The sequence below is a fragment of the Podarcis liolepis genome (assembly GCF_965112155.1).
Source record: "Podarcis liolepis genome assembly, chromosome: 16".
NCBI classification, from domain to species: Eukaryota; Metazoa; Chordata; class Lepidosauria; order Squamata; family Lacertidae; genus Podarcis; species Podarcis liolepis.
The window spans coordinates 3,799,168-3,826,818 of NC_139567.1; the positions used below are offsets into that span (position 1 = coordinate 3,799,168).

The 27,651-nt window shown below is 43.3% G+C and overlaps 1 protein-coding gene across 2 annotated transcripts; it reads right to left on the bottom strand.

Moving 5' to 3' along the window:
- Positions 1 to 7,865: 7,865 nt before the first annotated feature.
- Positions 7,866 to 27,589, bottom strand: KCTD9 (potassium channel tetramerization domain containing 9). 2 transcript variants are annotated; one of them, XM_083480617.1, is made up of 12 exons: positions 27,446 to 27,589; positions 23,902 to 24,023; positions 22,025 to 22,068; positions 21,831 to 21,927; positions 20,794 to 20,852; positions 19,154 to 19,282; positions 15,920 to 15,987; positions 15,375 to 15,470; positions 14,054 to 14,203; positions 13,106 to 13,211; positions 12,110 to 12,243; positions 7,866 to 11,127 (listed from the first exon to the last, which is right to left on the bottom strand). In XM_083480617.1, the coding sequence occupies exons 1-12, from the start codon at positions 27,491 to 27,493 to the stop codon at positions 11,011 to 11,013; spliced, it is 1,170 nt and encodes a 389-aa protein (XP_083336743.1). In that variant the 5' UTR covers positions 27,494 to 27,589; the 3' UTR covers positions 7,866 to 11,010. The 2 variants fall into 2 exon arrangements, with proteins under 2 accessions (XP_083336743.1, XP_083336744.1); XM_083480618.1 differs by lacking the exon at positions 19,154 to 19,282.
- Between the last annotated feature and the right edge of the window lie 62 nt (positions 27,590 to 27,651).

Here is a 27,651-nt window from a genome sequence, read left to right on the forward strand (position 1 = left end):
AGTCAGCCAGGCAAATCAGCCCTGACATCCATGCAAAATGGTCTTGCTGACCTCCAGAAGGTAAAAAGAAAGGCAGAACAATGTTGTTCTTAGATTGAACATTTTCCTACAAGGAGGCAGGGAGAAAGGGAGAAAGAGAACACCTGCTTTGGCTTCCTCTAACCTCACTGTCAACAAATCAGAAGGCTCAATAAATAGCCAAAGTTGTCTAATTTCCCTACAAAAAATAAGTATGAATGCCCAATAAACAGGTTATCTGGAAGCACCCTCTGCTTCTTAGCAAACTCCTCCCTGCCCCATCTACTGTCCCGTCCCCCCCCCACACACACAAAAATGGCCCACCAGCCTTTTACTTCTGCATGGGTTGCTGTTTCTTCCTTTTTATGCCAGATTATTATTACCAGAATCACTTGCAAGTCAGAGGAGGGTGAGTAGGATGCTGAGAGGTTTTGGTGTGTTGAATCTGAGAAGATACGATTCCTGAACACTCACCCATTGCTGAGTGTGGCTCTTAGATCAAAACAGCAATAAGACACAAAAGGAAAGTGAAGAGTTTTATGTATATTTGCAAAAGTCTGTTCAGGATTGTTTCCCCCCAGAAAATCTAGAAGCTTTTTTGGAAGCTACAATAGTTAAAGTAATCCAACCAGCAAAAACACACTTTTCTTTTTGCATCCTATCAGCGTGAAACAATGTGCCATATGAGGCTATTGTCAAGCAATTAATTTTTTTATTATTTTTAATTGGTGCTTCAGCAATGCAGTGGCTCCATTAATGTTGGTAGGTGTACTTTCCCCCACTTCCAAGACCCTGGTTTGATACTTCTGCATGTTCTGCAACAGAGTGAAGCCCACAGATCTGGTGGTTTCATCTTTTCTTGGTGACGGCTCTTCTATAGATCTAAATCTTAGGCCCATTCTCTCCTTCAGCCAGACGTGCCTGTGTGACACAATAAGTTTACAACTGCTTTTCTTTTAAGCAACTTATAAAAATGTTCAGATCATCTTGAATAGTAAAGCTATCACCATCAGCATTGCCAGGCCAGATATGACTGCATAGGCGCCGACTCCATGGGGCTTGAGGGGGCCCGAGCACCCTCAAAAATTCGTTTGGGGGGGCTCTGCCCCCCCAATAATCTCGGGCGCCCCTCCAGCAGAGTGCCGCCGCCGCGCTGGCTCTGCCTGTCGACGCTTGGCGCGTCCGCGGCTTTTATATAGGGCGCCCGGCGCGCACCAGCTCGATAACGGGCACCGGCGCGGCGGGGGGCGCCGGGCCGGGGGAGGGGGCGGCCGGCCTGTCTCCTTGGCAACCCCATTGAGCAGCGCCGGCTCCCCCGGGAGGGCCATCCCCCCGCACCGCCGATCGCCAACACCGCCGACGCTGTGGCTGCCCGAGCCAGAGCCAGAGCCAGAGCCCGTCAGTCAGTCAGTCAGGAAGGAAGGAGAGAGAAATGGGGAGGGAGACGAGGGAGGAAAATTGCGCGCAGGGTGAAGAAAGGAGAAGGGTGAACGAGACGAGCTTCCAACCCAAAAAAGGGCTGGAAGACTGGGAGGATGAAGGATCGGGAAAGAAAGCGACGCCTTCCCCGCCCGCGATGTCGCCGCGCATTGGAGGACAGCTGCGTGGCTAGCAAGGTGTGCCGCGTTGAGCGCGGCCCTTGTGTGGCCCGGTGGCCAGACAAGCTCGGGCGGGGACCCCCATGCGAATCTAAGACGGGAGAAGAGGGCAGAGCAAAGGGGGTCCCTTCCCCAACCTCCGGCTCTGAGACTTCCCTGCGCCCCAGAAAAGCGAAAGGATTTTCTCTTCTTTTTTTTATAAATATTTTATTAAGTTTTCAAATACAAAGTTAGAAACATACACTGAAGAAAAAAGTAAAAGAACAAGAAAAAGAAAAAAAGAAAAAGAAGAAAAGAAAACCAACCATTCAACACATTTTTTATATAACTAACTGGACTTCCTCGCATCTCCCTTACCCTGCATTCTTTATAATAAAGATACCAGCAAATTATTACCTTGTTTCGTACCTTATTTTGTACTTTTCAAATACTATACCTCTAAATTTAACATACTTTTCATCAGTTACTTACCATATTTTTTGCACCATAACACTCACTTTTTTCCTCCTAAAAAGTAAGGGGAAATGTCTGTGCGTGTTATGGAGGGAATGCCTACGGGTGGCATGCCTACGGATTTTCCTCCTCTAAAAACTATGTGCGTGTTATGGTCGGGTGCGTGTTATAGAGCGAAAAATACGGTATATCTTAAATTAAACATAGTATTACCTTAGATTTTGACCTTTTCTTACTTAAAATATAATTTCCTGTTTCCCAAATCTAATTGCTGAAGCTATAGTTTCCGAATTGTGTAAATTTTTAACATTCATACAACTTATATTGTTTTTGTAAATAGTGCTTAAATTTTTTCCAGTCCTCTTCCGTTGTTTCTTCTCCCAAATCTCGGATTCTGCCAGTCATTTCAGCCAGTTCCATGTAGTCCATCAATTGCGTCTGCCACTCTTCCAGTGTGGGCAAATCTTGTGTCTTCCAATATTTTGGGATAAGTATTCTTGCTGCTGTAGTTGCATACATAAAGAAAGTTCTGTCCTTCTTTAACACTTTCTGGCCAACAATGCCCAAGAGGAAGGCCTCTGGTTTCTTGGGAAAGGTATACTTAAATACCTTTTTTAACTCATTATAGATCATTTCCCAGAAGGCCTTCACTTTTGGACAAGTCCACCAGAGGTGAAAGAATGTCCCTTCAGCCTCCTTACATTTCCAACATTTATTATCAGACAGGTGATATATTTTTGCAAGCTTGACTGGGGTCATGTACCACCTATAAATCATTTTCATAATATTTTACTTCAAGGCATTACATGCCGTGAATTTCATTCCGGTGGTCCTTAACCTTTCCCAGTCCTCAAACATGATGTTATACCCAATATCCTGAGCCCATTTTATCATGGCTGATTTGACTGTCTCATCCTGAGTGATTTTCTCTTCAACCTGCCCTCCATCCTCTTGCAGAAAACTCTTTTCCTGCCCTGCCCGTATCTCGTTTTTGCTTTTTAATTCCACACACGCACCCTTCGGACTTCGTGGCAATCGGGCGCGCGGGTGCATTTCCTAAGAGAGTGAGGACCCCCGCCTCCTCCCCACCTGCTCCCTCGCCAGCCAGCCAGCCAGCCAGCCGCGCGCCCTAGCCGGAGAGCCCCGGCCGTCCCCGTCGCGCAATCGGCTGGATCTCCCTTCAGCAGGCCATGCTCACAACTCGGCCCAGGGACCCCCAGCAGCGGATCTCCGGCCCAGCTGAAGAATCCGGCAACAAGCCCCCTCCTCCCCAATCGCTCCGCCGAAATACGCTCCAAAACCCCCCAGATAGGCCGCCGGCCGCCAAGTCTCGTGGCGCCCTGAGCGAGGGTCTCTCCCCAACACCGCCACCTCGAACTGCGTTCTCCCGGCTACCCGAGCGAACCAGCGGCAGGACCCCGGTATGGGCCCCCCCAATATTTTTTATAAGTCGGCGCCCCTGTATGACTGTTGCTTCCTGGTTTCAACGCAGCTTTGTTATATATAACTTATAATGAGCAGTTATAATGAGCTAGCTGCAGCCATAAATAAGTCAATATAATCAAAGCTATATATCTGTCAGTATGATTAACACCTTGCATCTGTCAAAATAATTAAGGCTTGGCACCCATCAGAAGGTCTAGACAGCCAAACTGAGAAGAGGAGTCAACTAGTGGACATGTCCCTCTTGGCCCAGCCAAGATGGAACTGACAATTAACTTTGATTCATCGCTGGGAATAGAGGGAGGATGGACACACTGCCAACTGCAGAGATAAGACAAAACTTAATGAGCACACTGGCTATTAGAGGATGCTTACAAGCCCCTATATAAGGGCTGGGCAACAGCAGTTTTCTGAGTCTTCACACCAAGTCCTACCGGTCAATGTCAGTGTCAGTCCTGTCAACTGAGCGAAGAATCTGCCTCTCCCAGGGACTCCGCAACAAATGAGATGAACCATGAACTTCACCTTTGCTGTTATGTCCCTAATATCCTTTTGATCGTGTATCTTAAGTGCCACTTGTTAGTGAGTATGGAACATAGACGTTAGACTGCTTATTTTGCTTATTGCTTATTGTGCTTATCTTGTTTCTGCTTAAAGTAATAAAAGCTTCTGCCTGTTCCTTTAAGATAAAGGTGACCAGATTATTTTTTCAATGAATCCGGGAACACACTTCAACTTCAGTAGGAATGATAGGAATTTGTCAGGGGACTGATTTGTAAATCCGGGGACTGTCCCCGGGAAACGGGGACGTCTGGTAACCTTACTTTAAGAGCCTGTCGGCCTCCATTTACTGGATACCCCAAAGAACCTATTGTCTGCTCCTTGCTCTAATTACTAGGCTAGGTAGCCCGGCAACACACATCATTTTTAAGCACACTACAGATATTAAAAGATAGGGCTGATAGGCACTTTGCTTTGAGAAACTGACTCACGCCATCCAGCTTGCTACAGACTCTGCCAAAGCTATTGCTGCAGCTTGGTTCTTCTGTCTCTCATCAATGATGCCAAAGAGAAACAGCTTCTTTCATCTTCCTGTATGAGCCTCTGGAAAGACTCTATCCAGCAACAAACTCAAAATGCAGGGTTGCATTCTGCTCCTCCAGATATCCCTCCGTCCCTTCTCCCTGTCCAACCTTTAGGTTATTTGTCAACTTGTCTGTGCTTTTTCTTTCTTTTACCCCCTCTGTTTTCCTTTATTTAATTGTTTCGAGGTTTACCTATCTTGTTACATGATTATTGTATTGCATTATTTGTATTACAGTAAAAATGCTTTATTTTTTTTTAAAGTTCATTGTGCAGACTAGGAAGATCTTCAATGTATAAATTTACAGATTAGGTGGATTAAGTTTATTTATAGCCCGCTTTTCCACAATGAAAATTTAGTAAATTCAAAAATAACAAAAACCAACACATACAAATTCAGTATCAAGGTTTAAGTACATAGATACAAAGCAAAACAAGAGTTCATGGACAATAAAGTTTCTGATACTGGTTTCCTGCACTACAAAGAGCCTGGATTAGGGGGGAGGTGCCCTCTCACCAGGCTAGACGGCATAGAGACAGGCTTTTAAGCTCCAGGCTGCATCATTTATTTATTTTAATTGTTTTTTGGCATTGGGTTGCAGCCAAATATGCTCTACTCAAAGTAGATCCATTGGAATTAATGGGTTGCAACCAAATATGTTCTACTTAGAACAGACCCATTGAAATGAAAGAACCTAAGTCACCATGGCCATTTACTTCAAAGGCTCTACTCTGAGTAGGACTAGTATTGGATGTAACCCAGTGGAACTAAGCCGTGTCCATTAATTTCATTGAGTCTATTCTAAGTAGGTCTAGCCCTGGAGACAACCCATTATTAGCGTTGGTGTTAGGATTAGCTAGCAAGAGAAATCGTTTGTCAGTACTAGCAGTCAGCGCCCCTGGGAAAGAGAGAAAAGGAGGGGAAATATACTTACAAGGGCAGCTTTTAGGCTTCTGAATATTGGGCGCTGACGCGGCACATTGCGATCAAAATACTGCAGCTTTCCAAGTTTACCCAGCTCATTTGTGATCTGTGTTGCAGAAAAGGAAAAAGAATGGAATGGAACATGGGGAGGGGCAATCTCCTGGAGCAGGACCTCATGGGAGCTTTCTTGTTGGGGGCCCTGGACTCTGTGTGAGCCAGTATCGTCCGCTCCAAGGATGGGGAACCTGCAGCCATCCAGATGGACTCCAACTCCCATCATCCCCAGCTAGCAGGAGCCCCAGAGCATCACAGCACACAGTTCTAGGGCTCTTTGCTGGGAACCATTCTCTATTTGCCACCACCTTCAGGGGATGGAAAAGCAGCTAGTGGTGGCACTGCATGGCACCCATGGCCCCGGGCACCCACAGGACCAAGTTGGCACTCCTGGGCCCAAGGTCACCCACTTAGCTTCATGATTAAGTGGGAATTTTAATCCTGGTCTGCTAGGTTCTAGTCCAATACTCTAACCACTACTAATAAGTCATGACTGACAAGTCCCATTGATGTCAGTAGGTGTACTCTAGCAATGACAAAGTATGGATCTAATATATATCAACAGCACAATCCTATGAATGTCCACTGAGTTGTAAGCTTTATTGGCTTCAGTTGGGTAAGAACAATCATGGCAGTTTTCTTGGGGTGCATAATTTTATAGCACAATCCTATACTAATCCACCCAAAAATTATATGTAGACATCTTATAAACACTTAATCCCACTGAGTTCTATAGGATTTACTCCCATAGAAGTGTGTATCTGCCTATAGCTTTATTTAGCTTGCAGAAATTGGCTTTTTGTTGCTGCAGAATTTCTGTGACCGGGGTGCAGAATTCTGATTTACTTGTTTATTTTGCACGAATTGTGCAAAAAAAAAAAAAAAAAAAAAAAAAAAAAAACAGTTACAGAGGACCTGACCTTATCTTCAACCGGTAATGCACATTTCTGAAGCATGCTTACCTCTTGGAAGGATTCTATCAGATTTTCAGCATCCCCTTTTCCTCCAGGTCTTGCAAGCTTTGAATATTCTTTATTGGTGCAGCTGTACAGCAGTGTGTGATCCACACTCTGACAAGGCCAGATGCACCTCAGCTGCAGCACTGGAGGTCTTTTCTATGCAAGTGAACCATGCTGTGATTTCTCAAGAAATAGGACTTCAGCGAAATGAGTATCATTTATACAGTTAGGAAAATAGAATTCTCCAGCACGTCGTCTTACTGCTACTATCTGATACAAACATGTTAAGATACAAGGTGGGAGGGGAGAAGCTAAATTGATTTCTTCAGACCTGAAAGACCATGTGGAAGTCCTTGGCTTGGCACCCTGAAAGAAGCATCACTTTCTATGAAGTAGCTCTGCTCCAACCTCTGTGCCAATAACTTGGTTGAAATCACCCATGGTGTTCTTCAATATTCTCAATCATTTGTGTGTCTCCAGGTGTTGATGGGCACTATCTCCCATCAGCCCCAGTCAACAAGGCTAGGGGTGATGGGAACTGAAGCATAGCAACATCTGGGCAGGGGCCCAGGTTCCCCACTCCTGTTCTTAGATTTAGAATCCAGATCGGTACAGAATATTGCTTCCTGTTCCTGCAGTAGAATTTCATGGTGCCCCAACCCCACATCAATGTACTTGCACTCTACCTGTCATACCTCATCCAGGTGAGTGAAGGTCCCAATTTCCCTGGTTAAGCGTGGAATTGAGAAGCAAATAATCTACTGAAGTTGAAACTGCAACTGTGTGAAACAGCAAAGAGTGGTTGCACTTTATTTGTGAACGGCAGAAGGAAATGAATTTCAAAAATGAAGGCCAAAGGTTTCATTACACTTACAGCATGAAGTTCAAGTTATCACATTAAAGCGAAACTTCAAACCCTCATCTATGAAACCAGTTCACCATTAAAACTAGAGTTCACTTGGAGTCTGTTTGCTTGGGTGGGTACATTAACTTAAAATTCATTACAGGTGTTTCAGACACGCTATTTCCTGCTGCGACAGTCACCATGTCAGAAAACAGCATGACATTTTCACTTGTGAAGAAGTGTGCATATAGGAATATATGTGAGTATTTGTATCACGTGGCGGACAGAAGCATTCCCACACGGAATGAATGAGCCTGTGTAAAATTGGCTTCCTACCATGCCGTCTTCATTATACAAACACTGGTCTGCACAGTTGTTTAGTGTCACCGAGGAGAGAGATACATGTTGTTGATCACCACCTTCTTTGGGCAGCATCCACCCCTTTGAGATCTGTCTTTTGAGTTGCATAGAAGTCAGCATCTGAGGTATCCATTTTTGCTGGCACCCAGCTTTTATTTGGTATTGAAAGTTTCTACATGTGCCTGTACTAATTGTAGGTACAGATAACACAAAGACATACAGAGAAAAAGCTTTTGCATTGTCATTACAGTGGAACAAAGTCTCATTAGGATAAAGTCATGTTGGTGGGAAGAATTGCTCAGTACTCATGCTGCCTACAGTCCATGATGTCCTCCTTGGTACAAGACACTTTGCCAACCTGCTGTCCTCCAGGTATTTTGGACCACAACTTCCCTCAGCCCAGGTAGCTCAATGAGGAAGGAGAAAGGGCTCTGCAACATTTGCCATGCCGGTTTAACCAGAGCTATTTTGGTCCCCCACAAAGGATGATGCCTTAGCTCCCCACATTCATAAATGAGCTAGATAGTTGCATAGGTTACAGTCAGAACACGTAACTGCAGCACAGGGAAAGCCAACCTGTTGGCCTCCAACTGTTGCAGATTTCAACTCCCATTAGGCCCAGCAGCATGGGCACTGGTCAGGGATGATGAGAGTTTTAGTCCAAAAGATCTGGGGAGCAGTGCAATGGCCACCCCTCCTCTAGGAGCAATAGTGGAGAACAAGAAGACCCTGTGTGCCTCACTTCAGTTGCTGCTGGGGGCCGATGGGAATTGTAAATCTAATTATGTGCCTACATTTTATCAAAGCAGGGATGAGGAACCTTTTACCTCCAGATTTTGCTGGACCCCGAGTCCTATTGCTCCTGGCCATGCTGGCTGGGGCTGATGGAAATTGGGAGTCTCACCATTCCTGCGTTACAAAACAAAAAACAACCTTGTTGCTCCAGTGGAACATTGCTATGGTTGTTTCTATCTCTTGATGCAGACACATTGAAAAGTTCCTGGGAAATGGACAACAGGGAAAGAGCAACTGGGAGCAACTCTGACCCCAAGGCTCTACTTGTTGTACAGATGCCTGGACCTCTTTTCTGCGGCATCTTTGGCAAGACGTATTTTAGGCTGCACTGTTTCTGATCAGCCCCTGCTAAGAGACTTCTGAGCAACAGCGGAAGTTGGGATTAGGCGGCTTAGCTTCCCCATCCAACTTTCTATTTGGCCTGGAAAAAACTAACAGGAAAGGAGGTAAAAATGGGCCAGACAGAAATGAGATACAGTGGTACCTCGCGTTACATACGCTTCAGGTTACAGACTCCGCTAACCCAGAAATAGTACCTCGGGTTAAGAACTTTGCTTTAGGATGAGAACAGAAATCGCGCAGCGGGAGGCCCCATTAGCTAAAGTGGTGCTTCAGGTTAAGAACGGACCTCTGGAACGAATTAAGTACTTAACCCAAGGTACCACTGTACATTCATCATAGTGGCAGAAGTCTGCAACCATACTGGCCTGTTACAGGTTTCAAGACACACCCAGCCAGCTGTAACTTACAAACTATGCAATTATCTTTCATAACATTTGAAGCAGCTACATTTGTAATAGCCTAGTGACAGAGCACGTGGTTTGCCTACAAAAGGTACCAGGTTCAATCCCCTGTCTGAAACTCTGGGGAGCAGCTGGGCCTGTGGTCAAAATTCAGCCCAGCATTGGTCCCAATTTGAATGGCAAAGCAGTTTTCTCCAAACCACGCCCATCTGCCCCACACCTGGTATCATATATGACATATGCAGACATTACAGAGATAGATGGACTAATGGGTCTACCATATTATCAACAGGTTCCTATGTTCCTAATGGATAAACCTCTGGGATCTGGGGCTGACAGCCTCTACCCTGAGTGTATCCAATTTCAAAGTGTGCTATAATAAGCAGCAGGGGATGTTCAGACCAGAGCACACAACTTCTCTCACCTGCTGCTGGTTCCAAATGTGACTGATGAATGAGTCTGCACCGTGGAAGGAAGTTCTTGCTACACCCACCACTCTCAGTTAAGGGATGGGGGCAAGATGGCCCTTCATCATTCGTTATTTTGAAACACTGAATAAATTAATCTGAGCTCATAGGAGTGAAGCCTATCTTACACATAGATACTCTAGTTAGCAGCCATTCTCGTTCTACAAAGATGACTTTGAGAGTGTAGCGAATGGCATAGTTTGCGTGGGCCTGAAAGGCGGAACACCACCACAAAATGGATGCAGTGTCTTTGAACTGTCAGTGAACTGCTCATGAACCGTGTTGTATAAGTGCTAATGGAATGTGGAAAACATCTTGATGTTTTGGCAAAAACAGTGTGTGCGGGAACGGAACAGCACAAGGCGGCTTGGTATATGCACAGCTTTATAAAACAGTCAGATAAGATAAGAGTTGTGAGACGATGCCAAGGACAAGGACGAGATGTTGCCAAGGACAAGGATGTGCGATGCCGAAAACATGCCAACGACAAGGAGTTGTGTAAGCACCAGGAGTTGCCAGGCATCAGATGAACGAACAAGGTGTATATCAAAGCCCTCCAGCCTCAAGTTGTGTGCATTGACAGCTGTCGTTTGCCACCTGTGACTCTTACTGGGTCAGATCAATCCAGTGTAGAGTGGGGAGTGTGGATGTGTGTATGATTGAGTGCATGTTCCCTGTCTTGTCACGTTTGTTAATCAATAAAGCAATGTTACAGAGAAAATCCAACATTGGTTGTCTGAGGTTTACTTGCACCTTCCCTGGAGTGTATTGGGTCTTATTTATGCTAAACACCTAAACAGATTAAAATGACCTATTTGATCACAACAAAAGTGGTACCTGAAAGGGGGCAAGTGGGCTATTTAATATGCAACATGAACAAATCAAAACCTCATTTTTTGGCTACTGTGTATGATCCATACTGCTACTAGACATTTAATAAATATAAATTGCATATATTGTGCTTTAATAAATTAACAAATCTCTTAAAATGCATTCTGGAGTGAGTGAGGTGGTGCACAAGTGCCAACGTATTCAGAGCAAACAGCAACATCTCTGCTTCCAAAGCCCTCCAACTTTCCTGGTTTGGTTCAACAGCTACTTCTACGCCTATGAAAGGGAAATTCCCACATATGTGTGATCTGGGGCAGTTCCTTAGTCAACCACAGAGAAACTCAAAGCCATGGAAGAATTGTTGCTCCTACGTTATTAAGGATAAAGGGTGGAACGAAGGTGATCTGCAGCAAGAAGCTCCCATTCTTCTGGACAGCCTATCTGACACTCTGAGACATGTGTAGCGGCGTCAGCATCTCTTCAAAGATGGCTCCTTTCACATTTGACCCTCTCAGATTGGCTTCTTGCAGGTCACAGCCCGACAGGTCACAATTCTGAAATGGCAGAGAGACGTTGGTAACTAAAGTCTCCTCTTTTTATATGTTTAAAACACGCACACACAAAGCTAACAGTTTCCATCTTGTTAAGTTAGGTTGAATTTATTCACCTTAGTTGATTTCCATTTGCAGCATTTTACTTCCTGATGCTCAGAGGATATTTTGTACATTCGTTTACTACGCTTGTGAATTTTCTTTGTGTTTTGTAGCTGCTTTTTATGTGCAATGTTTATTTTGATATTAAAGAGGATGCTCCTTTTAGTTGTTAATTGTGTTTTTATATAATAATAATTAATAATAATAATAATAATAATAATTGCACCCCACCTATCTGTGCCTCAGCCACTCTGGGTGGCTTCCAACTTATATAAAACCATAATAAAAAAGTAAACATTTAAAAACTTCCCTATACAGGGTTTGCCTTCAGAGGTCTTCTAAAAGTCAGGTAGTTGTTTATTTCCTTGACATCTGAAGGGAGAGCGTTCCACAGGGCAGGCGCCACTGCCAAGAAGGCCCTCTGCCTGGTTCCCTGCAACCTCACTTCTCACAGTGAAGGAACCGCCAGAAGGCCCTCAGCACTGGACCTCAGTGTCTGGGCTGAACAATTGGGGTGGAGATGCTCCTTCAGGTATGCAGGGCTGAGGCCATTTAAAGGCTTTTCAGGACCGGTGTTATATGGTCCCGTCGACCGTTCCCAGTCACCAGTCTAGCTGCCACATTCTGGATTAGTTGTAGTTTCTGGGTCACCTTCATGGGCAAACACTTTTGATAATTTATTACAAATGCAAGGCGATACCTTACTGTTGGAGCCAACAGCGAACCAAAAGGTAGCTAGCCATGGAAAGATACAAAAATGTATTCAGTAGCATTGAGAACCAAAGACCCTTTTAAATGAAAAGTCACCTGAGATTTGTGAAAAGTGTTAACAGAAACCCTGTAAATGCTCAGCTGTTGATCAAAAGCTGAAAATGTAACTTACCTCCAAGTCAGTTCCTGCAAGAGTTGCTCCTCTCAGGTTGCAGTTCTTTAGCTTTGCATTTTTCAAAGTTGCAACTCTCAGATTTATTCCAGTCATCTGACTACCTTCCATATCAACTCCTTTCAAGTTAGCACCTGAAGTAGGAAATAACATTTTAAGTCCAATTTAAAAATGTGAATGAGTTCATTGCCATCGCCTGCTCTTGACCTTCTTATTGAGAACAACCACCCTAGTTCTGCAGCTTGATGCTCTGCTTTCTTAATGAAATGCAGTCAAAGGTCTCAGGCAAGGCTCTTTCCCATCGTCAGCTGCCTGATATGGAGGTGCCATCGTCTATGCCTCCCCACTCCAAACCAACACACTTATGAAGCAATCCATCTTCAGAATTATCCAAGAGTAATATGGAGACTGTAAGTTCAGCAGATGAGCTCATTTTGGCTTTAGTACAGGTGTCCCGTCCCCCCACACTTACACACAAATTACTTGTGTGTGGCTGCAAGAACTCATGGAGCTGGGAAATATTTAAATAATACAATTCAACCTGGAAATGGCAGGAGAGCTGAGTCCTTGTAGCTCATGAGGAGACATTCCCTGTAGCCCAAAGAGGGTGGAGGAAGCCCCAAAGAGGCCAGAGGCACAGTGGTGATTTGTTTACACTGCTCAGCCTCCCCGCCTAACAGCTGATTTGCAGAGTAGGGCAGCAGCATCCACAGCCACTTTCCCATGCGTCCTCCAGCCTCCTGCCGGCCCCAGAGCTTCAATTCTAGTTGTGGATACTCTTGGATACAGTCTTTTTTGTATGAATTGAAGAGAGAGTGTCAGAGAGGGCATTTAAAGAATGCTCCCCAGATTATGCAATTTCACTTATGCCTGCAGGGCATCTGAATGTAACATAAGTGGGGAGATGCCTGTAATCCTCCAAGCTATTTCAGAATTTCCCTGTCACTACAGCATGTGTCATATAAAAGCAGAACAGCACCAAGTTTTTGTTTTTACCTTCTAGGTTAGCTTTAAGGCCAGAGGGGTCCTCAAAATTGCACCCTTTCAGGGATGCTCCTTCTGCATTAGAACAAAGCATCTTTACTCCTTGGAGGTTGGCACACTGATGGAGAGAGAGAGGGAGAGCTAAAATGAATCAGAGTCAGAAGATGTGCAACGTATTAACTGGTCCAGATGTGAATATTCTATGTTTGAGACATGCCTGACCAGCCTTTGCTTATGGGAATTCCACAGTCCCCACTGGTAGCCTATTTAATTGTCACAATGCTCTTATCTTTCCTACATCTACCCTCCAGTATTCCAAAAGCACTGGTTTTGGTCCTGTCCCAGTGGATGGGTAAAAATCCCTGCAATTCTCTTCAAGCAATGGTTCAAGGACACTTCTATTCCAGCTCCGCTGCCTCTTGTGTATTTTGCAGGTGAACCCAGGTGGTGGAGAGAGGTATTGACGAATGTATAGGATGGGAAATTAGGGAATTAGGAAACTGCCCTTATACCAAGCCAGGCCACTGGTTCATCTAGCTCATTATGGTCTATACTGACTGGCAACAGCTCTCCAGGGTTTCAGGAAAACTAATGCAGCTGTTATCCTTAGGCCAGTTTCCATACATACTCATGCATCCCTCTCTATCCTCCAGGCAGGCAAGAGGCATTATCAGAGCTCAAGGACACATTCTTGCCATGCAAATAGGACGAAGTACTGGGCAAGGGGTGTGGCTGGGAAGGGAGTGTGGCCTGCAGGAGTCCCAAGGGCTTGCTAGGAAGGACTGGAGGGTTGTATTTGGCCTCCAGGCCTGAGGTCCGCCACTCCTGGACTCAGGGCAATGTTGTCATGCTATTAAAGAAACCTTATTCAGTTAATCAGGCCAGCTGCATAAATGTACCCAACTTTGTTCTAGAGACAAATGTATGCTGGTTTTTAGCCCCACTCCAAACAACACTCACATCTAGAACTGATCCAGAGAGATCTGCTCGTTCAAGGTTTGCACAGCACAGGTTGGCATGGGCCAGGTTGCATCGGCTCAAGTTGGCCATCTTGAAGTTGATATATCGGAGATCTAAACGAGAGAGATCTGCCCCGCTGAAATTTAAACCCTGAAAAATTGGGAGAAGGGAGGGGGGAAAGACTTGCTGCCTGTATAGCACTTCAGAGCACTCAACAAATTTTGCCTACACGATCTCAAGAATCCCTTACAACGAAGCCCATTGGGGAGGATGGTGGTACCCCCACACTGTAGATGCAGCACTGGCACTAAGAAACGTGTCCAGAGCCTTAAGCCACAGACAGTGTGTGGGGATGAGATGGGATTTAATTTTGGAACTACCCGGTTAACAATACTGGCTGTTGCATGGCCATGAACAAAAAAGAGCATCACTGAACATGAATTAATCAACTCTGTCTAATTGTTGACTGTATTGGCATTATACTGATCAAGAGAACAGACAAATTATCTGCTTTGTAGAAAGATGGGGGGTTTTCTATAGAGGGATTTTCATTGGTAAAAGATCAAATTATTCCAATTCATTGTGGGATATGGCTGGATCATGATTTATTTTTGTTTCATTAAGTTACTGGAACAGTAGGTAGTAGTCACAGCCTTCATTTACACATTCAGTAGAATGTGGTTGGAGAGTAGACCATACCACATTAAACTGTGGATGATGGAACACCATTTGTAATGCTCCCCATGTAAAAATGCAAAAGAATTCCTTCAATTAAAAAACTAGCATTTCTTACAGAGGGATTCTTGCACAGCCCACTCCTACCTGTGCCAGTCTTTCTACCGGCATGAAATGTCCAAAAATGAAGCAAAAGAATGTAAAATTCATGGAGGCTATTGCTCATGACGGCTTTCTTCTAGATCCACTGTCAAAAGCAATATGCCTCTGAATGTCAGCTGCTGGGAATCCAAAGTGAGTGAGTGCTATTTCACTCAGGGCTTTCCAGAGCCACCTGGTTGGCCACTGCCAGAACAGGAGGCTGGACTAGAGGCGCCATCCAGCAGGCTCTTATACCATCTCAAATAGAAACATGGGGACACATTTTTAAATTCTGCTCCACATCAAAAGCTTCCTGCGCCACCTAGCAGCTTGAAACTTGACCGGTGGGTGGGCTCTGCCCATTGGCCTGAAATGTCCCACAAAGGATAGGCCAGTTCTGGCCCTGACCTTCAGGCTGAAACAGATCCCCCACTTTGCCTTAAGAGTTATATGATAACCTATAGAATAACCCTAACTAACAAAGAACAATCTTTGTTCTTGATACCTGACAGCGTAGCTCAGATTTGGTTGAAGTCGCAAGTAGGAACCTAACAAATTCCTTTCGGGAGATTGGCGAATGATCTTCAGCTGGTTGTGAATTCTGTAGGGAAAGAAGAAGAGCAGCAAGAAATGACATTCAACTACTAGTTAAGTTTTCAGTGATGTTGGGATTTTGGAAAAATTCTGAACTGGGAGAAAATTTCTGATGCATATGGATTGTGATTTAGCACATTTATTTTTACATGTTTTGTAATCCAAGAGCAAAAATAATAATTAAAAAATGCCCATATTAATCTAACATACTACATAGTTATTTCAACATTGTTCTAATAAGCAAATTATCTGAGTGTAGAAGGGTAGAAACCCTCCTTACAATGCAATCCTATGTGTCTACCCAGAATTTCTGTTGTTCTCAGTGAGATGTGCTCCAGTTAATTTCCAGCCTTTATAACGCTTGCTTCTGAGTAGACATGAATAGAAATTTCAACCCAATATCACTGACATTTTTATTGGGCAAGAAAATGAGGTGGTTGCAAAAACTGTAATTACCTTAATAGCTGCTTCTAGGTGTTCAATCAGTGAGTCAACCCCAAAAAACCTGGCTTCTTCTAAGACCCCTAGCACAAGAGAAAAGAACATGAATGTATCCTTGCTATAAATTACAATTATCATTATTCTTAATTAATTACCTCCCACATACAGTGGTACCTCAGGTTAAGAACTTAATTCGTTCTGGAGGTCCGTTCTTAACCTGAAGCACCACTTTAGCTAATAGGGCTTCCTGCTGCCGCTGCCCAATTTCTATTCTCATCCTGAAGCAAAGTTCTTAACCCAAGGTAATATTTCTGGGTTAGCGGAGTCTGTAATCTGAAGCGTATGTAACCCGAGGTACCACTGTATATGTCTCCAGGCAATCTATGCAGTACCTCAGAAGTCGAACGGAATCCGCTCCGGAAGTCCGTCCGACTTCCAAAATATTCGGAAACCAAGGTGTGGCTTCTGATTGGCTGCAGGACCTTCCTGCAGCCAATCGGAAGCTGTGAAAGCCTCACTGAACATTCGGCTTATAAAGAACGGTTGCAAACCAGAACGCTCATGTCAGGGAACTGACATCGGAGCCAGAGGCGGAGGGAAGGCTCCCAAGTGATGCTGGAGAAGGACCCAGCAGGGAAAGAGGCAGCTCATCAGCTGGGGAAGGAAATCAGCGCAACACCAGGGATAAAGGGGGGCAGATGGGGGAATCGGCGAGAGGGCTCCAGGACTCCTCGCTGGACACCAGCGGGGAGAGCACGGGTCCGCCACTACCCACACCCTCCCTGCGCAGAAGACTTCCGCGCAGGGAGAGTAGGAGGAGACTTGGCGTCAAACAGCTTTTATGCTGGAAAAGGTTTAAGAAACGCCCACTGACGGATTCTGCTAGCGACTGAAACAGTCATGAAGTAAAGGGCTGACCAGACAGAAAGGTTTAACCAGGCAACCTAGCCAGGAGTGGCGGCAACTTACGCACAAGCAACCCCTATTACTATTACAGCTCACTTCCAAGTTCATGCCGTTTCGGGAGCCAAAACATATGAGTACCAAGGCGTTCAACAACCAAGGTTGTATAATAAAAACAGCTAAAAAAACAATGGTGAAAAGCTGCACAGAAATGACATACCATGTCGTTTCAGACATGCTCAGCATCCTGTTCCCTTAAACAGGGTTGCAGGAGCCAGTCACAAGATTGCACACAAATTCTTCTTCCCCAAAGTGAAGCAAAGTTCTTAACCCAAGGTAATATTTTTGTTTTAGCAGAGTCTGTAATCTGAAGTGTATGTAACCAGAAGTACCACTGTATATGTCTCAAGGCAATCTATGCAGTACCTCGGAAGTCGAACGGAATCTAATCTCTAACTAGCTTATGTCAGTACAAGCAACTCCCCACTTGATCAGCAAATGGGCTCCCGCTAACATGCACGCTGCACAGCATCCAGTAACGGAACCCTTGCACCAGTGGGAAGATGTTTCTATCCATTTTAACCATTATGAGCATTAACCATAGTTGCAGTTAAACAGGACTTGAAATATGGGTTTGAAGACAGTTTCAAAACTGGTCAACAACACACCATGGTTAGCATTAACTTAAACAACACCCATACCCACCACCATTGGTGTGGGGCAGGTGTTTTTAAATTGTTATTTTAACTATTACTCTTAAAAGAAGTGTCATAAGTAGTAAAATGTAAAGAAACAACCAAAACCCTACAGTATTTCTAATCAGTACTAACTGAAATTATAAGGGGGTTAAACCTGGGCAGCAGAGGGGTGTGAGTGAGTGAGTGAGAGAGAGAGAGAGAGAGAGAGAGAGAGCACACAAAATCCTGCAAAGGTTCATTAACTGTGATTAGGTGAAATCCTGATTAGATCAACATTATTATTATTATATTATTATTATACACAATTCTATCCCCCTTTCTTCTGTTGAGCTCATAATGGCACAGAATAGCTTCATGGCTGGGGGAGGATTTGAACTCAGGTCTCTCTGCAGCCAAAGCACTGGACTATTACATGTGCACAGGGCCAAGTCCAGTCCTGTGAGTGCAGCAACTCAGACTGCGTGTTTCAGCTTCATACCGGTTGAGGTTACCTCTTCTCTTGGGAAGAGAACGAGGTTGCTTAAAAGTTGTAAACTCTCTCCTATGAGCAGCACACACCAATAAAACTGTCGTTCATACACATCTTATATTGGATGTAATTGGGGATGGAGGAAAGGAGAATTATATTTCCAGCCAAAAGGGCCCCATGGTTATCCAATTTCGGAAGTGTATGCTTCCAAAACAAGTACTGTTTTTTCCATGGGGGATGCAAAGAGGAGAATAAAATTTAAGAGCACAGGATGCAATGTCCCCAAATTACTCTCACACACTTCTGATTAATAAAATGACGATTATTCCAGCCTTTAATAAGCTGACAGCAACCAATATATTTAGGGTGAAGTATTTGTTCCACATGAGCCAAGGGGAGTTTTGACATGCTATACTGAGAATGTATTCTGTGTTAGTTAATAGTTTCTCTAGTTCCAATCAATTAAGAGCTAGGATGTAAAGTGTGAGCTCTACGATAATATATTCTGACATGTTTCTTCTTTTTTAAAGCTAAGAATTACCCAAAGTGGCCCTGAATTAGGTCAGGGAAGAAGACTTGACCCCTTTTTCCTATCATTATTTTCCTTCAAAAAAGAAAGAAGATTGGCTTTCTTCCTTTTCTCCTCCAAAGTTGCCAGGAGACCACTGGGAAAGAGACCTCCACACTCTCACCCAAATGATTTAACAGCTTCAGGAGTGGCATTTGGAGTGTGAAAACAGTGCGAGGGGAAAAGAGGATAAGCAACCCTTCCCTCAGTGGCAGGATGTTCAAATTCTAATATGCTAGTCCTACACAGAGTAGACCCACTAACAATAGGTAGACACAGCTAACTTTGGTCTACTAATTTCAATGGATCTCCTCTGAGTAGATCTTAGCTGGATATGTCCCAAGCTAGAGTTCACCTCTCTCAGCTGCAATTTATTTTAGTTCCATTTTGTTTTAATACTTCAATAATCAATCTTCTGCATCCTATACAGGTTTGGCTCTTAAGTCTGCAGGATGCGCTCCTCCCCACCCCTGCTAAGGAAAACCAAACTAAGCAACAATTAGTTTTTTGACAGCACCATCCAAAAGCCCCTTTAGGCTCATCTAAGAACAAGAGTTCGGCAGCAAACAACAACAAAATGATAACATGACTGGTACCCCAATAATACATACCTAACAAATTAATGCCTTCATTTACAATAAGCTGTCCATGACGCAAAAAGTTCAAAATTGGTTCAAAGTACTCAGGACTACGGTCGACTAGGAAGGCTCCCCGGTGATCTCGCTTATTCCCCCAGGCATCTGTTTCCAACAGGAAGTATCACACAAAAATTCAGTGCACAAAAAGAGAAAGCCTTCAAAAATCAGATTTATTATTGTAATAACCCAGTTGTGCACTAGCTCAAGGAAGTTATTTAGAAACAGACAGCTTGGGAGAGGGAACAATTTTCAAAAGTCCTCTTAAGAGTTTCAACTCAAAATGTTTTAAGGAAAAAGCAAGCCAAAGACAAAGTACAGGGGCTGTTCTAACAGTTCCATCCTACTTAAAAGAGAATTGGTGAGATACAGATTACAGTCATGGCCTTTCAGCTAGACCAGAGTTCAAATTCTGGACTAAGGGTTCCAGAGAAGTCTCTGACCCCGTGTTAGAAACTCAGCTATATAAACCTGGGCTATGGTTGCCACAATGGAATGTCTAGGCGCCATTCCCCCTTGCCCGATGTGATATTATTATTGTTGTTGTTGTTATTATTATTATTATTAATAATAATAATAATAATAATTCCATTTCTATACCACTTTATATTTTAAAGAAAAAATCACAACATGATTTACAACACACTAAAACATCAAATAAAACAATCCAGAATAAAACTAATTCAAGCTTCAAGGAAAATATTTCAGACACTTCTCTAAATGACATTCTGCTTTCCTCAGTTGCCAACCTAGCATCCAGAGCTCTCCACAGGGTCACAATGGGACCTGCACCAGTTGCTAAATAAATAAATAAATCCCCACCCATCTGGCTGGGGAAACATACAACATATCTAGCAACATAGTAAAAACATCAGTCCTTAAAAACTTTCCTAAGACAGGACTGCCTTCAGATGTCTTCTAAGTCAGATAGTTGTTTATCTCCTTGACATCTGAAGGGAGGGTTCCACAGGGAGGGTGCCACTACCACGAAGGCCATCTACCTGTCGCCTGGGCTAACTTCAAATACTGCTCTGAGCTTTCCTACAGTACAGGGGTGTGAAACAGAATCCACCTGGTGGGCCGGATCCTGAGTTCCCACAGCCCCGGTGGGCCATTTTTGAAGGGTGGGTGGGACTGCCCACTTGTCAATCAATTGATGTCACAATGACTCAAGGGGGGCAATTAACCTTTGTCTTGCCAACCTGAATTCAAGCCGGTGATTTAAAGCATAATTAAGATTGCAATCCTGATTATTCCTCTGTATTGTAAGACTGATTAATTAGGCATCTTTTTCTCTTGCTGTACAGGGAAAAAATTCAAGTTCATTTGTTAGAGGAAGCCAGGCTTGAATCTGGCTTCTTAGGTTCTTCTTCTCACTAATACAGGGAAGAAGCAAAAATGGAGAATCACACAACATGAACAATAATCCAACAAGACACAAAGCTTATTTGCTTGCAGAAACAGCCAACTTGTCATACAATGGGGCAGCTGCCAATGAAGCTATGTAGTGCACCTTTCGATAAACTATATGTCTGCTTTGAGAGAGGCTCCCATAACAAAGCGTTAAAAATGGGGGGGGGGGGGTTTGACTTAGAATAATTTTAGTCCATACTGACCTTTATCTTTAAACATGCGAGCCAGCATGCTATCAGGTTCTTTACTAACTAATGTGGTCCTAGGGGAAAAAAGGAGAAGTATTAACAAATAAGTTCAAGGCTTTGATTTTTAGAATGATGTTCAGGTTTTGCGTAGGTTTTTGTTTTGCTTTGAAGATATTTCCCTCTGTCTTTGGTACTTTTAACTGTAAACCTTGTGGAAGAGGGCCAGAGCTCAGTGGATGAGCTCATGCTTTGCACATCATGTGCCGCAGATTCAATTCCCCACATCCCCAGGGAGGGCTGAAGCCCTGGAGAGCCATTGCCGGTCCGTGCAGACAACCGTGAGGTAGATGAACCAATGGCCTTCTTATTTTTCCTATGCCGTTCCTTCCCTTTGCTCCAATAGCAAAATCATCATTTAGAAAACCAACAAGCACAATTTATTTACTTTAAAATGGCATTCGACTGTAGAATGTTGGAGCGGAGAGGTGCTGCCTAGAATTTGGAGCCGGTGTTTTAGTGGGATGGAGTAATTTTCTGCAATGTTGGTAATGATTTTGTCTGCTGACTCAGTGAGTTCGTTGCAGCGTACAGTGGTGCCCCGCAAGACGAAATTAATTCGTTCCGCAATTTTTGTTGTCTAGCGAATTTTTCGTCTTGCGAAGCACGAAATCCCATAGGAATGCATTGAAAATCAATTAATGCGTTCCTATGGTCAAAAAAAGTCCAAACAAAGCCAAATTTGGTACAACAACAGTTTATTAACTGCTCTTTAAAGTCACACATACTGTAAAGAGCAGTTCAAAAATTTAAGGGAAAATAAATTAACTTTATAAACAAAACATGTCTTTGTTTTTAGTCAAAGAAAAAAAAGTCGCGAGACGTTTTCGTCTTGCGAAGCAAGCCCATAGGGGAAATTCGTCTTGCGAGGCAAATCGCGAACGGAAAAACCTTTTGTCTAGCGAGTTTTTTGTCTTGCGAGGCATTCTTCTTGCGGGGCACCACTGTATTGCAAATATAAATAACCTTGTGGCAACAAAGTGACAGGCTCTTACCGGGTAGTTGTGAAGTACCGCCCTCCAACATTGAGAGTTATCCAGTCTGAGTGAGAGCCTGTTAATGCTTCAGGAGGGTTTACATCATTCTGGGGATCTGTAAGCACGGAATGTACATGAACACTTTTAGTGCCGTCGTGAACTTGTCCATTACACAAGACAAAAAGCAACAGAGCAAAATTCTGGATTCTTACCAATGAACGGTTCCCCTTCACATACAAAGAGGACATCATCATCCCTGAAATGGGAAGAGAGAAAGAGAGCCAAATGTTTCCATGTGCAAGTAGACGGTAAATAACTCGGTTTAGGGCAATAGTAACCAGAAGCATAACTTCAATCTCCAAGGTTTTAAATTTAAACTAAGGGGCATTAAAAGCTAAGGAACTGTTCCAGGATAATTGGCTGGGTGCCAGGGAGGCAGTAAATAATTGAGGGTGGAAAACAACCACCATCATGTTTTAAATTATGCATGCTTTAAAGTATGGTTGTAAATATTTTAGAGATAAATTTATGTAATAATAATTTTTTGTAAACTCTTTGAGGTTTTCTACAATCAAATGGTATATAAATTTTATGAAATAAAGGAAATAATGAATAATTTGGTTAAGCCCTTTTAAGACTGTGTTACTACAGAATGCAGGCAGAGGACTGCATGTCTGAATGCGTTCCATCAAAAACTCACTGTGCACATGAGCTAACCTACCAGGGATGCAAGAGAGCATTTGGGCATGCTATTTCCTACCTGCATTCAGGCACTGTCCTAGGGGGGGGTTGCACCATGATGCTCTTCTGAATGTGTAGACCCTCTCTTAGAAACCTAGCATCCCCTTCTGATCCCACCCTCAAGTATGTTAAGCTCTTCCCTCTCCTTTGCATGTGTGTCTGAAGTAACTACTTCCCACAAACAAGGAAGGCTTTCTGGGCTCACAGGAAAAGTTATTTGGGCACACCCAGCCACGTCTTAGTCACTGGTGCAATACAAGCCACAATTACTCTATGAGCAGAGTAATATTTTGTTAATGCCAAATTTGGAACAGTTGTTTCAATTGTCTTCAAAAACTGATAGCAGAATGTATTTTCTAAAAGTTAACTTTCAGTAAACACTTAAGTGTTCAATTTTGCAATCCAATACTTGTACACCTCATTTTGACCCAGTCACCAAAAAATGCAACAACACTCACAATTGAGGGCACTGGAGAAAGTTCAAGTTAGATTTTGCAAGAAAATCTGAATGAGAATTTGTTTGAGGTCTATTTCCCAACAAATTAATTCCAGCCTCTGAAGGCATCAGACAAAACCAATACATAACAATAACTATTTAAGCTAATAAGTATATCAGAGCAGTGTTAGAAAGCAAGGAGCCATGTGCTCCTGGGTAGTGGGAGCCAAAAAATGTCTGTGTGCCTTTTTTTTTTTTTTTTTTTGCTGCCACACTACTCCGCAGACCAGGTGATTTGTCTAACAGCCAATATTAATAATTGTATATAGAGATAGAGACAGTTGCTGCTGGGTGAATCACCTGGTGTCTTTTGCTGCCGCGGTGCCCAGCAGACCAGCTGACTGCAGCCAGGCAAGTGGAGGTGCTAAGTGCACAGCTCCATCCAGTTGCAAAATGCACTTAGTGCCTGGTAATTTCGAACGCTGAATCAGAGTCCACAATAATCTCTGAATCAGGCAAACTATGATTACTACAAACCCTGGCTCACCACCCTACTAGAACTGAAAACTGTTTTAAAATGGATTTTTATTTCTGGTATACAGGCAGATTGTGTTCTTTATGACAAACTCTGGTTCCTCCAAACCGGGAAATGGAGGAGGGAAAAGGAGGGAATCCACAACATGCTCCCCCAAACCAAGGTGTAGTTTGGCCAGCAGTTTTGAACTGGTCCTCATGAGCAGCTACCCCACTTTTGAAAGGTCAGAAAGCAATAGCACATTCCAGTGCAATGAGGTCATTGTATCCTAACAGACAGTTGACAGTCACCCCCTTCCCTCCAAGCAGCTGTTGGTTCCTTTTAGTTTCTGCAAGAAAGTTCCAATCATGTGAACATCAAATCCACGCCCAACTTACCTTATCAAAGCAATGTCGTCAATGAGCCCACCTCTCCCATTGTACACACTGGTTGCTTTTATTCCAAGCTTATTACTGGCTACAGACAGCAAATCAGACAGGGTCCCATAAACAGCCACAACCTATAAAAAGAGAAGGTGAGTATTTAGCCCAACAGTGGTTAATGTTTTAGGGCCCCCACTTTTGTTTTATGAACCTAAATTCCCTGTCCAACCTGAATAGCAGACATAGATGGGGAAATGCCAGAAACCTCACCATCATTTGAATTATGGCACCTTCAAATGCAGCTGTCATGTGTTTTCATTCAGCTAAAACACAGATTCATAACTCAAACAAGATCTTGAATAGTCAGCAGCTTCACAAAACACAAGCTACAGGTGCATGGGGTTCCGGTGAATGAAAAGGGGGGAAAGATGCTTTGCCCCAAACACACACAGTTTGTTATTTATGGTTCCTGTACTTGTTCCTAATCAGAGCTCGGCTGCCTGTTGTTGATTATGAGCAAAAACAGCAACAGGAAGAGCACCTGCTAAATTTATGCTTAATGCTGCTATTTCTACTCTGTCCCTCTGTGGATGTATGATGGCCAGTACTGTAAATGAAAGGCAGCAAAGCAGCTTTTCTGGAAAATTTTGAATTAGAAAGCTTTTTAGACTTTCCCACCCAAAACCCTAAAATAGACCAGGTTTTCCATGATTGTCTTCAGTTTAGTCAACAAAACAGTGTGTGCCATTGTAGGTTTTAACATGTCAAAAGTCACCTGAGCCTCTGCTCAATAGCCAAACTTTCTGCACTACTTAAGACAAAACAACAATAACAAAGTCCGCTTTGTATTATAGTACTGACATTATTTCAAAAAGTAAAAGCCAGGACAAACTGAGCTTTTTTAGGAAGACATTTGTAAATGTTTCCAGATACAACTCAATAGTGTACACTTCCTTATACAGTATTAAAAACATTAAACAAAAAGAATGAAGGCACTGCATACTAATTTTAGCTTACTAAGAGAGCAAGAGTTTTATGCATGTGATTTTCTTGGGTATAGTTGCCTGCAAAAAAAGTTACAACTTCAAAACTGACTGATCTGATTCACATGACATGGTCAGTCAAACGATGCCTTTGCCAGACCATGCAAGCAAGTGGGCTCAGAGAAAAGCTCACAGCTGCTTTGCTCCCCCTGCTCCTTTCTACTGCCAAGCCATGCTTAGCTAAGTCAAGGTTTGGCTGAGCATGCCATCTTAACTGTGACTTGTGGTTTAGCTCTCCCCTTACAAACCATGAGACACAATCAAGATCCATTTTTACTGGTTTTACTAGTTTCACAGACAACTACTTCAAATAACAATTTCCCACCCTGTATGACTCATCTGCTCCATCTCTAAACTTGTTCAGTATTTCCAAAGGCAATAAATAAAACCATTTTTGGAATGCCATGTTTACCTATATTTCACTCAATTCCAAAGCCACCTAGAGCTTTTAACAGCTATGTATACAGCTAATGGCTATATCTTCAGAACCAATTTACATGTACAGTTATCAAGGACTGTTTTAATAGAAGAGGTCTCAGAGACAAACAAACCTCCGAGTGAAATTTACGAACATGAAAAAAAGAAAACTGGAAAATTCAGCTGTTTGCATACACCCAGTTCAGAAAGGATAGCGGTAATTAGTGGAAGGATGTCATGTTATTATTTTTAATTATGATGGGCAATAAGCTACTCAACCTTTTGTTTTGGACACAACTTGCAACCCATCACCATACTTGGGGGTAAGGCAGAAATCCCTGCCCTCCACCCAGAATCACTACTGAAGGAAGCCCTGTTTAGGGAAGTTTTTAATGTTTGATGTTTTATCATGTTTTTAATATTCTGTTGGGAGCCGCCCAGAGTGGTTGGGGAAACCCAGCCAGATAGGGGGGGGGGGTCTAAATAATAAATTATTATATATTAAGCTTTTGTTAATTTCTGACTCACTCTTAGGTACCAGGTGAAACCTTTTTGCTTTAGGGTAGAAGTTTTCAACCACCTATGTTCTTTCTGTGGCACCCCTTGCCTGCAGAGCTGGCAGCCTCTCACCCATTTTTGAACACCCTCCTTTGTGGAGTGTTTCCTCAGCCTCCTCTCCTTGAGAGTCCTCCGGTCAGCTGCTGCTGCCATCCCTGGTCTCTGAGCTGCCCCCAAAGGCAGGTGCTTGTAGCCAGGGCTGCTGCAACAAACAGCTGTGCAAGCCTTTGCAGGCAGAGATGTGAGAGGGTACACCTGGAAACATGGGAGGGGGGCTGCAGGGCTATCTCCCAAAAGAAGCTCAGCAACTTTGGGTGATCCCTCTATTCCAGGTGCTGGTGGGGGTTGCTACACATCTGTGTGGCCACTGTGCAAAACAGGATGCTGGACTAGACAGGCCTTTGGTCTGATCCAGCAGGGCTTTTATTAGTCTCAAATCCAACAGCTTCCCTCGGCACTTTCACCTGGTAATGTTATTGCTCTCTTTCCACAACCCAGCAAAGTCTAATCCGTTCTGCCAGCTTGTTTTTCCACAGTAATTATTATCTACTTCCTACCCACCCACTCACTCTTTCCTTTGTCTCCCCCACATATATTTATTGCATTTATTTTATTTGGATATCCCTTAAATAATAAAATTCTCAAAACAATTTACATAAATTTGTGTATGTGTATATTATATATTTATGTGTATATTATCAATAAAATCAAATGTCAAGAACAAGTTAGCATAATTCTTTTCAAAATAAGGTTCAGAGTTTTAAAAATATACACTATAAAATAAAGTTACATGTTAATACATATGTGCCTTGCTTAAACAAATACTCATTTTAAATATTTGGGTCAAACAGAGTTGTTGCCAGTTTTCCAAGCTGATCAATCTTGAGTGATTGATTTTATTGAATATAATTACATGATTAATTTCATTTTAATCAGTAAATATATATGGTGAGTCTTCTTGCTTTAAGGCTTTTATAGTTAAATAGGCAGGGCATAAATTCCTTAACTTTTTTTATAAAAAGGATTTACAGTACTTATTGCGTGTGACATTCTAAGAAAGAGGATCACCAAGATGTCTTCTCAGAAGCGGCACTCCACTGCTGGAATCTACCTGCTCGGTGAACTCTATTATTTTTTAATAAATAAATGCTGCTGTTCAGTATAACTTTAATCTGTGTATATTATCTTGGGGCGGGGGGTAAATTCGCCCTAGAAACGTTTCTAAAGGATGCCATATAAATCAGATGACTAAAATTGAAAGTCTACATAGAAGTGAGTCCCAATGGGGTTTACTCCTAGGTAAACTGGTATAGGACAGTGGGGAAAAGGGGGAGGGGACCCCAAACCCGTAAACCTCTCATCAGACCTTGAGATCTAGCCCCTTCACTGCCTGTTTCCGATTGTAAGCTGCTTGGGAGCAGAGACTTGGCTCTGTCGCTTTACGTGCCTCTTGCCCTGCTTTGTATCCTGACTGGGATGGTGGAAATTAAAGTAAATCTCCTCATGATTCAAGCCCCTTCTCACCAAAACGCCTCACTCACCTTCCCATTCCTGGGGCTGCCATTGACAAACAGGGTGACTCTCTTCATCGCCTCCCCCACCCCGGAGGGACTGAGGCGCCTGAAGCCGCGCCCGGGACTTCTTGCCAGCCGAGCGACAAACCCGGAAGCAGCACTTCTCCAACTGGCACGCCCACCCACCAATCCACGCCACTCATTCTGAATTTTTCCCCCGTCTTCCCCTTCTT

Bases quoted from the DNA above. Each gene is read 5' to 3' on its own strand.
- KCTD9 (XM_083480617.1), bottom strand. From the start codon at position 27,493: ATGAAGAGAGTCACCCTGTTTGTCAATGGCAGCCCCAGGAATGGGAAG. The intron at 20,853-21,830 runs GTAAGAGCCTGT...TTTTTCCCCTAG, and splicing joins CGGTACTTCACAACTACCCG to GACCACATTAGTTAGTAAAG. The intron at 15,471-15,919 runs GTAATTACAGTT...CTTTCCCTACAG, and splicing joins ACCTAGAAGCAGCTATTAAG to AATTCACAACCAGCTGAAGA.